Source organism: Trichomonas vaginalis, chromosome V, assembly GCF_026262505.1.
Source record: "Trichomonas vaginalis G3 chromosome V, whole genome shotgun sequence".
Taxonomy (NCBI): domain Eukaryota; phylum Parabasalia; order Trichomonadida; family Trichomonadidae; genus Trichomonas; species Trichomonas vaginalis.
The window spans coordinates 20,744,704-20,755,255 of NC_067207.1; the positions used below are offsets into that span (position 1 = coordinate 20,744,704).

The window sequence follows — 10,552 nt, forward strand, 5'->3', positions numbered from 1 at the left end:
AAGTAAGTCTGACTTGAAATGTAAGTCTCGGACGAAAGTAAGTCTGACTTGAAATGTAAGTCTCGGACGAAAGTAAGTCTGACTTGAAATGTAAGTCTCGGACGAAGGTAAGACAGACTTGAAATGTAAGTTTCGGACGAAAGTAAGTCTGACTTGAAATGGAAGTCTGATTCTAAATGTAAGTTCTAGACTAAAGTAAGTCTGATTCTAAATATAAGTCTGATATTAAGATAAGTTTGTAACTAAAATTAAGTCTTATTCCAAAAGCAAATTTAATTGTATAATAAGTCTGGATCTAGAGTAAGCCTTAGTCTACAGCTATTCTGTGTCAAAAATAAGTCACGAACCATAGTAAGTTTCGGACTAGAGTATGTCTGTAATTCGAATCATTCATATTCTTCAATTATCCCGCCAAAAAAATTATCGTCTTTTTATCATACCATAGTTTTTATCAATCTCGTTCTACTAAAAAAACCTTTATATTGGTGATTTCTTTGTTAAACCCGTATTTTTTCATGTGAATCTTATTGTATAAACTCTAAAAGTTCAATTTCCGGTCGAAAAAAACTTGAAAACAATTTGTATTCGACGAGTTAAAGAGCTCTATTTATTCTAAATTTTCCAAAAAAAAATTAGATTTCGTTTTTTCGCTTCAAAAAATGTTGTTTTAAGTTTTAAAATTTGTAATTCAAAATTTTTTTGGAAAGATTTACGATTTTTTAATACTGCGAATGAGTTTTATTTTACATACTCTATTGATAAATCATATTTTTGTCGAGATATAACTTTTTTTTTAAAAATTATATGCAAAGAGTGTTATAGAATTCTAGAAGGTATAGTGCATAATTTGAAGTATACTATCAAATAAAGAAATTTTACAGTTTTTTAGTTTTATTTAGATGTACGTTATTTTAGAGAGAGAGGGTCAAAGTTGCTATTTGTCACTTTTCCACAAGAATATAATGGGGAAAAAGTTATCATATAGTTGATCTCATTCACTAGGTGAGACATGCATGTAGTGTAATGGGAGAAACAGTGGATTTGCTGCTCTAAGTCCTAGGTTCGAGACTCATTGGCTTCATTTTTCTCTTTTTTATTGACGTAAACTATTCAATTTTTGTGTTATCCATTCAAATTTCAGAATTTTTTTTGCAGATTTCACGCTACATTCGAAGTTACCTTTTGTAACAACCACCACCGCCTACGAAAGACGAAAGTGTGTCACGATTTCACCCGGAAATCCGACGGTTGTTTAAGAGTAAGCACTTTTGGCACCTACTCTTATTTTAGATGGCTTCGTCGAAAACAAAGCATGTCTGTTAAGTTTATTCTTAACATGGTAAATAAAATGGCAACGAAGCCCAGTGTACTGCGTCTTATGCCGTAGTTTTTGTTATCTTCATACTCAAATACAACAAATACAAATAGATTTATTACGAAAAAACGTATAAAACAAATGATATATTTATTTCTAGACAAGTTGACGAACATGTAGCGCAACTGTATCGCTTTAGAGAACAGTTCTTCCAACACCTACTCATTCAGTGAAAGATTTAAGAAGAACTCTTACTCGACCTTAACTACCTACGCTTTGCTTGAACAATTCCCAACGAGGTTACTATAAGGTTGCAAGTCTTGTCAAAATGTAGTATGCAATACGTTGGGGAAAAATAGATATATACGAACAAACTACTACAGTCTAGCAACTAGTCTTTAAGTGTAATGTATTTTTGCTACAAAGAGCTCATAACGAAGTCAAATTTTGCAATTTGATGTCAAAACTAGCTAGTTGTTGAATCAAATAGCGTTGTGACTTTGTATACATCACGATCTTGTGGTATCAGAGCTGTACTGCTGCAGACTAATTCAACTAAACATGAGCAAGATTGGGATTTCTATTCTCTGGGGTGCGAGGCTCGTCCAAAGTTCAAGCAGCTACAGTGTTTTGGATCACCTAAAGAACTTTGGGAATTCAGTTATTACGTAAATTTCTCAAGATGAACTTGAGAGCAGCGCAGTTATAACGAAAGTCTCTGATGAAAGGCAATGATTTCTTTCATGAATGATCTAACGTTAGCTTGAAATCAGGAAAAGAGACTATTGATGACTTACTTTCCATCGATGGTGCACAACAGCAGGGAGGGGATTGGTGGGTTTGGGGAAATTCGCTGAGGCACTAGTGTCCGGATTGTTCGTCAAATAGGTTTCCTTTCCTATAAAGAAATGACACTTTTTTGGCGGCTTATTGACTCAGAAAAATTTGAGAGTTAACGAATAATTTTGGCGCCAAAAATAATTTCTCTTAATTTATTAAATTTAATATACGCACATCCATAAGTTATGCTATTTTTTCTATTTATTTTGTTCTAAAATTCTAAATATTTTTTTTTCATAACATAAAATATGATGTCTAGTCTCATTTACATAACAACATGCCTTAGAATAGGTTTTTTATTCTTTTTGTCACTTTAAATTAAGAATAAAAAGATAATTTAAATTGAATATTTGCGATTATTCTCACTAATGCTGCTTCCTCTTTTATTAGGTAGACAACAAAAAGTTAGCCTTGGACTCCCATATCAGATTTTTGATTGGTTGCGTATATAATGAGCTGGGATTGATACACGAAAACCCAGTGAGAAAATTTTTGACGCCGAAATTTTGATCTCTCAATTTTAAACATTTTTCAAAAAAAAACTTATAAATATATTTCTTATTGTATAATATTGAAAAATAAATCATCATGGATGAATATTACTAGTACTTCAGAATTATTTATTTTTTCGATCTAAATATAGAAATAATATCTACTCTATATAAAAATAACAATTATTTAATTTTATTGAAATTTTTATTATTTGATTAATATATTTTATGTGATATCTTAAATAGCAATAAAAACTACACCATGTAGTTATTCTAGGGTACCTTCATCTACTTCTAGAATTATAGGCTCTGGATTCGAATCTATGGTGCGCTATTGATAAAGTAAATTTCTCCATAGGCCCCAAAAAAATTGACAACCCAGGAATTATAGGGTAATATCTAAATTTTTACATTGAGTCGGCTATTGATATGGTTAATATTAAATCTTGTAAAAATTGGCATTATCCAGAATAATACCCACTAAAATACACAATTTTTTTAAAAAAATTTTATCAATTGTTATGGTATATCTTTATGATAATGAATAAAATGCTTATTTTTCATAAGTAAATACATAATTTATGCTTAAACACAAAAAATAACACGAAAATTTTTGGCCAACATATCTAAACTAAGGATAATGGTTTGAATATATAAACAATAATACTTTGTCCAGGGAATTAAATTTGTGCTATCCAATTGTCAATTCTTTGAATTTTTTTTAAATGCAAGATATCCCGGCATTAGCCTCAATAAATATATATATTATGCATCATAATATTAGTTTGTAATGGCATTAAAGCGAAATTCCTAATTTCTTCTCAATTAAATTCCTTGAAAAACATTGGAATTAATGATTGGAAATAGGTCAAAAAAATTCCTAATATAAAACTTATACTTAAGATAAAATTAAAATTCGAAAATATCTATTTTTCAAAACACGCATCCAAAAGCGAAAAAATTCGAAAAAATCATGTTCTTATAAAACTCACTGATTTTGCAATTTTTATGAGATTTGAAGTGATAGAATATATTATCATCTTATTGAAACATATGCTTCATTGTTGTATTCACATAATATTAATCAGAACACTAGGAAAAGTGGATTTTCGAAAAATGACGATAATGATTATTTGCAAATTGCCTCTCAATTTTGAGAGACTTTCAATTTTTACAGTGGACCCTTAATTAACTTTTTCATTTAACCAGTAAAAGTTCAACTCTGAATTCAAATAAATATTTTTTATGTAACTATAATTTATGTCTGGATCACTGTTAAAACTTGAACGAGTATCCAAGAAAAGATATTAAGCCTTTTTGAGCTAAAAAGGAAGATAATCAAAATATGACTTAAGAAAAATAATAAAATAAATCAAATACATTTAAAAACAATACAAATATAACAGTAATAATCCAATAATAAATAACATAAATTTTTCTATTGATTTATGGTTGCTGAGAATTTTAAAAGTTGCTTGTATTTTGGTGCTGATTCAATATGCTCGCGTAGCTCCGAAATCGCCCTTTCCAAATTTTTATTCCATTCTTCGTCGTAAGAATTCGACTTATCCTTGAATTGCTCGTCTACATATTCATCAATAATATCGCCGCACGCAGCGAAGTATGAATCTTTTCCGTTATAAGTTCTTGTATTTTTAGAAATCAAATGGACATCTGAAATAAACTCTTGAGGGGTTTTGTAGGAATTTAATACGAGATTTTGCTTTATTTTGGAGAAATCCATTGGGTGTTTGATTTTCTTCAAATAATCTGGAGCATCATCATGTACAGGATCCACTGGCGCTCTGAAAGGTTTCGATACAGGCATTTTCAACAATTCATTGAGTATTTTGTGGCACCAGTACTTGTTATAGTCATTCATAAACAAAAAAAAACAGAAATAGACTTTTTCACGTCACTTTTATAAAAAATTTCTGTTTCTAAATTTTTCCGTAAATTTATCAAAAATAATTCAAAAATTGAAAATTCTCGGAAATATAATAAATAAAAGACAATAGCTTGAGTAGGTGACAAAAGTGCATACTCTTAAACAACCGTCGGATTTCCGGGTGAAATCGTGACACACTTTCGTCTTTCGTAGGCAGTGGTGGTTGTTACAAAAGGTAACTTCGAATGTAGCGTGAAATCTGCAAAAAAAATTCTGAAATTTGAATGGAGAACACAAAAATTGAATAGTTTACGTCAATAAAAAAGAGAAAAATGAAGCCAATGAGTCTCGAACCTAGGACTTAGAGCAGCAATCCCACTGTTTATCCCATTACACTAAATGCCTCTCTCACAATAGCTTTGTTTTGCTAACATCAAGAGATTTAGACAAAATTAAGACGAATTTTCATTATAAAACGAAATACCTAAATAAATTCGAATTGATTTCGATATGATTTTATAGTTTTTCATATACGAATACCATTATCTAATGTTCTTCTGTAAATCATGCACTAATGCTCATTCCCTAAATAAAAATGTATTCTTTATAACTTAAACTGTTTACTTTTCGCTTTTTTTAAATGTTGAAACATATTTTTTTATTAATAAGAATCAGAAGTTGAATCAATACTAATTCTTCTCTTTAACACAAAGATTGAGTCGATAACTCCCTTGATTATCTCCATGACTTTCGCTTCATTCTCAGGTAACATCTGCATTGTCAATTTTTCAGGGCGGTTTGGAGTAGAAACATTCAAAACGTGGTTATTGCAAGCAACAACAGAGTTATCACTGAGCATCACGTAAGACTTTAGTGTTGTATACTCAGATCTCAATGCAGTCTTCTTGTGACCCTTGATGACAATAATCATATCAGTCATGATGACAATTTCGTATCTTTCAAGTTGTCCAGGGAATCTTGCGATAATTGTTCTTCTAGGAGCAACTAATGTCAACTGGCAATCTTTAATAGTAGATTGCAACATGTACAAATCTGATTTACGCTTTGCTTCTTCTGTCTTTGCATCAGCTGCTGAAGAAGCTTCCTTTAATGAAGCCATTGCGTCTTCAAGTAATTTCCTGTCTTCATGCCATTCAGGAGTTGCTTTATAGATCTCGCGAAGCAACAAAACATATTTAGGCATACGTTGTACAGGCATGATAACTAATGATGATATTGGTTGGACACCTTTCTTGACAACTGCTTCACAAGCAATTCTAAACTTTTTGTTCATCGCTGTCAGTTTTTTAATTGATAAATCAATTTCTGGATAATGTTCGATGTAAGGAACGAACATCTTGATTAAGTGCTTTGCGTTTGTGAAACAGTTTCCACATAAAGCGAATTGAGGACCTTTCTTGCGTTCCGCAGCAAATAAAGAAGAGAATTGGTTGGATAGAAGAATCAAAGTATCAATGTTTTGGAAGATAAGTCTTGTCTGATCTTCGTTGATCAGATGTTGTACTGCTGGTTTGTACTCGACAATTAGGTTTCTGATGTAGTTGCAGTAGACTTCTTCACTGCTGCATAGTTCATTGATTGCGAATTCTCTCTTCTTCAACATCTTCTCTTCGAAAATACGTACAGGAGCTGAAGGTTGTTCGGAAGTAGATGAATTGTCTTTTGTGTTGTTTTCTTCATCATCTGACTCGAATTCTTCGATTTCTGGACGCTTTGCAACAAGATCTAATGTTGGCGTTCTTGTATTTTGAGAAGGTGATTTCGAATCTTCTGCTGGTTTTGTTGCAGCTTGTTCCACAGAAGTATCGAATATAGTTTGTGGTTTCTTGTTTTCAGCTGGCTTTGGAGCTGGCTTCTCTTCAACCTTTGGAGCTGGCTTCTCTTCAACTTTTGGAGCTGGATTCTCTTCAGCCTTTGGAGCTGGCTTCTCTTCAACTTTTGATTTTGGCTTCTCTTCAACTTTTGGAGCTGGTTTTTCTTCAGCCTTTGATTTTGGTTTCTCTTCAGCCTTTGGAGCTGGCTTCTCTTCAGCCTTTGGAGCTGTTTTTTCTTCAACTTTTGATTTTGGCTTCTCTTCAACTTTTGGAGCTGGTTTTTCTTCTGGCTTTGATTTTGGTTTCTCTTCAGCCTTTGGAGCTGGCTTCTCTTCAGCCTTTGGAGCTGGCTTCTCTTCAACTTTTGGAGCTGGCTTCTCTTCAACTTTTGGAGTTGGCTTCTCTTCAGCCTTTGGAGCTGTTTTTTCTTCTGGTTTTGATTTTGGCTTCTCTTCAGCCTTTGGAGCTGGTTTTTCTTCTGGCTTTGGTGTAGGCTTTTCTTCTGGTTTTGGCGCTGGTTTTTCAGCAGGTTTTTCTGATTTTGTTTCGGATTTCTTGTTTTCTGTCTTCTTTTCTTCCTTACTTTCCTTCTTAGGGGAAGCAGGTGTTTCTGCTGGTTTTGTGGTAGGTTTTTCTGTAGGAGTTTCTAATTTTGTTTCTGATTTCTTATTTTCTGCTTTTTGTGGCTGTTTTTCAGGTTCTGGTTCAATCTTTCCTTCAGTATGTACTGTGACAGCAGATGCGGACGCTTTCTGTTCTTTGGAAATAATTGTTTCAGATTTTTGATGTATTTTCTCTTCAACGTGAACCTTTGTTTCAACATGTGTTATTGAGGTCTTCTCCTGTTTAATTTCAACAACGTGCTGCTTTGCAGTTTCAACATGAGTAACTTCTACTGCTTGCGCTTCAGAATGCTTTGTAGAAAGTTCAACTACTTCTTCTGCAACACATTCTTGAGTCTTGAGTTCCAAATTTTCATTTGCAGGAGTGTCAGCGTTATCAATTGTACGCTCTACGACGGCTTCTTGTAATTCGGAGTTATCCGCTGGTGTCTCTTCCTTCTGTACATCAGCTTTAGGTTCTTTGCATTCAGTTTCTGTCTTAATTAATGGTTCAGCAATTTTATTTTCAGATTCACCTTTCTTAGCACCGATTCCAAGCAAACGTAGAATTGCATAAAATATGCTTAGTAATATCTGTTGGAATTTGGCCAATAATACTTGAATTTGCTCCATTTTTCAACCGGAAATTTACACTTTTATAAATTGAGAAAAATAAAATAATATTGAAATCATTGAAATGATATATGCATTGTTTCATGTTATAATTCATATTTCAAGAAATTTCGCATTTCGTTATTTGTCACTTTTTCCCTCGAGACTCGGAATTAATCAGAAATAACAATAGCGGCAATTATTTCATGAATTGATTTTGACCACGGAGAACTATGCGGATATACATATATTTTTAAAGAATTGAATATTGTGGTTACTCTTTTTACTTTCCAACTCGATAGAAGCGGATATTTGCATCTAATCTTCAGCTTTGAAAAATAATTCATAAAAATGGCAAGACTATGCGTATTTGATCTGCAAAATACCGTTAAACCACAATCATCCTTTGCTATTTCTTGAATTAAATTAAATATTAAATCTCAGAACATTTCAACATTCACGCTACCAGGATAAGGGAAAGAACGAACAAATCTACATTAAAACAAAGATTAAAGCTGGATAATAAAAAAATTGGAATAATGTTTAATTTTATTTACTGAAAACACCATTTTCTTAATTTTCATACTAATACATACCGATAAATGCTAAAAACAGCATATGTTAACTATCATGATAGAAAAATTCCAGATTCAACATCTGATAAAGGTTTTAAAAGATCAATTTTAGATATGTTACATATATGTATACACACTTGCTGATGATCAAATTTAGGTTTTATAAAATTTGATTACTCTCGATAATTTTGAAACTTATTGTTTTTGAATGAATTTTCATTGTAAATTTTATAAAAAAAATTTTTTTATGTGTCCAGAGGTAGGGCAACGATAGGTCAAAAAGGCTTCTCTGATAGATTTCCTTGCCTTTTGGATATGCTATAATATATAGCCTAGCATGATAGGATATGATGTCAAAAGTTAGAACATAACTTAGGATCTTGAGAAAAATGAAAAACAAAAATTACATAAAAAAAGAAAAATTTTATCTAATTTGTTTTTTTGGACCGAATAAGTAATTTTATTGAATTTCAATACGACACATAGATTTTATTATTAGTAATAAATATAATGGTTTACTATTAACAAGGAACCTAAACTAATGAAAATTTGATTTCAAATATTGTATATGATTATCATAGATTACCAAAATATATTGCTATTTATGAGGATATAATATTGATTATTAGTAAATCGTATAAATTTAATAAATATACCATGAATATTGAATGAATTTTTGATTCATAGGGGTAAAACGCGCTTTTATATGATTTAGACAGAGAATTTATGAGATGTAAATAACACAATAAAGGTTTATATTGAATATTTTCTAAAAATAAATCGAAATTATAAAAAACAATACATTTATTCATTGAAACTACTTGGACAAATATGAAACAAGCATTCAGGCAATACTTTTGAGACTTCAACGCATCTGATAATTTTTATATAACTTCACCTCTTATGCTTAGAGTGGAGGTATTGAGATCGTATAAGTATAGATGAGCTCACATTCAGATATGATGTGTGAACTTCTGTTTTCACTGCAATTTTGAATCAGAATAAACTCAAAACAAGAATAAAATGATATACTCCCTCTCTAAATGTGTTCGAGATTTAAAGTTGTATGAATAAAACGATTCATCTTTCGAAGCCTCCCATTTAATGAGAGACTTCGAAAGATGAATGTATTCATGTAGATGAAATACTATATATGACCATGTGTGATACTAAAGATATCAAAATGTTCATTTTTAAGTGCAATAGAAGGGTTATCTCTCGTAAAATCTCAATTTAAGGAAGATTTAGAAAGAACTCCTTTCCTAAGTAGATAGTGTGTGGTTTCTGTCTTTTGGTTGATCAGGAACTATGAAATTAAGTCGGACAGAAAGAAGTTCTTTCCAAAACAGACTCCAAATGAGTTGTTCGAAAAGAACTTCCTTCTGTATATGGATAATTGTAGTTACCGCACTGAAGTATGTGATTGTGATGATGGAGTTCTCGATAAATCTAAAATCGGATTAAGATTAATTGAAAACTCAAGTAATTCTTTGAAATCTTGTGTTGTCTGGCACTATAATAACCAAAGAATGAGAATATTATGTTGAATGATGAGTACGTGTGCTCGGCATTCGCCGAGCGAATTGAGTTTAACGTACTATGAAAAGTGACAAATTTGGGCTTTTTTTCCTAGGGTTATGATCTCTTCCTTTCTGCTCAATACGACAGAAATGAAAGAATGAATTTGTACTCCCTAATTGATTACTACAATCTGTATCTATCTTTAACATAGAATTAGCTGCATTGTGATTTATACTCCAGAATTATTCAATTTAAGATCAACCTCGTAAATTTTAATCATATTGCACCAATACTCCTACGTTGAGATAAGAACATGATTATACATACCAAAGCCCCATATTAAAAATCAAAATTTAGCACCTCCATTATGCAACCACATTATTCGTCGCAAATAAGTATATTTACGCATATTATGATGCATATTCACACAACTCGTATACATGAAAAGTTATTAAAATCAGACAAAATTATTGCAATAAGGAAAAAAAAACAACTTTATTATATATGTTAGTAATGAATTACAAATATTTCTACAAAGAATGCTCAATACTTCATATAATCTTCGAATATTTCTTATTACAAGTTAATACATTTTGACTCGAACATGATAAACAAAAGCTGACACGCTGATTACTACATTTATGAAAATATAGTACGTTTCCATTCATCTGTTTACTTGTTTTTGTTGGAATAAAATCATTTTTTTTTTCTTTCATGAAATAAGAATTTTGCTGCGAAAGCAATATCTCTAACAATAATTAATACATTACGTCAACTCTGGAATGAGTATTTATCAAATATGATATCAAAATCAAAAATTAGTTGTTTTTTATGAGTAAAAACGATGTAAATTGATTATTTGACTAATTATCA

The 10,552-nt window shown here is 31.3% G+C and overlaps 2 protein-coding genes across 2 annotated transcripts, besides 2 other annotated features; both read right to left on the minus strand.

Annotated features, from left to right (window-relative positions):
* Positions 1-4,020: 4,020 nt before the first annotated feature.
* TVAGG3_0373730 (acetylation-dependent protein binding) lies at positions 4,021-4,558 on the minus strand (the record flags this gene model as incomplete). Its single annotated transcript, XM_001314262.1, has 1 exon — positions 4,085-4,528. The coding sequence occupies one exon, from the start codon at positions 4,526-4,528 to the stop codon at positions 4,085-4,087; it is 444 nt and encodes a 147-aa protein (XP_001314280.1).
* A 109-nt stretch (positions 4,559-4,667) lies between these two features.
* Positions 4,668-4,697: a mobile genetic element.
* Positions 4,698-5,147: 450 nt separating this feature from the next.
* On the minus strand, positions 5,148-7,623 carry TVAGG3_0373750 (Rho guanyl-nucleotide exchange factor protein; the record flags this gene model as incomplete). Its single annotated transcript, XM_001314263.1, has 1 exon — positions 5,196-7,604. The coding sequence occupies one exon, from the start codon at positions 7,602-7,604 to the stop codon at positions 5,196-5,198; it is 2,409 nt and encodes an 802-aa protein (XP_001314281.1).
* Positions 7,624-9,708: 2,085 nt separating this feature from the next.
* Positions 9,709-9,756: a mobile genetic element.
* Positions 9,757-10,552: the final 796 nt, after the last annotated feature.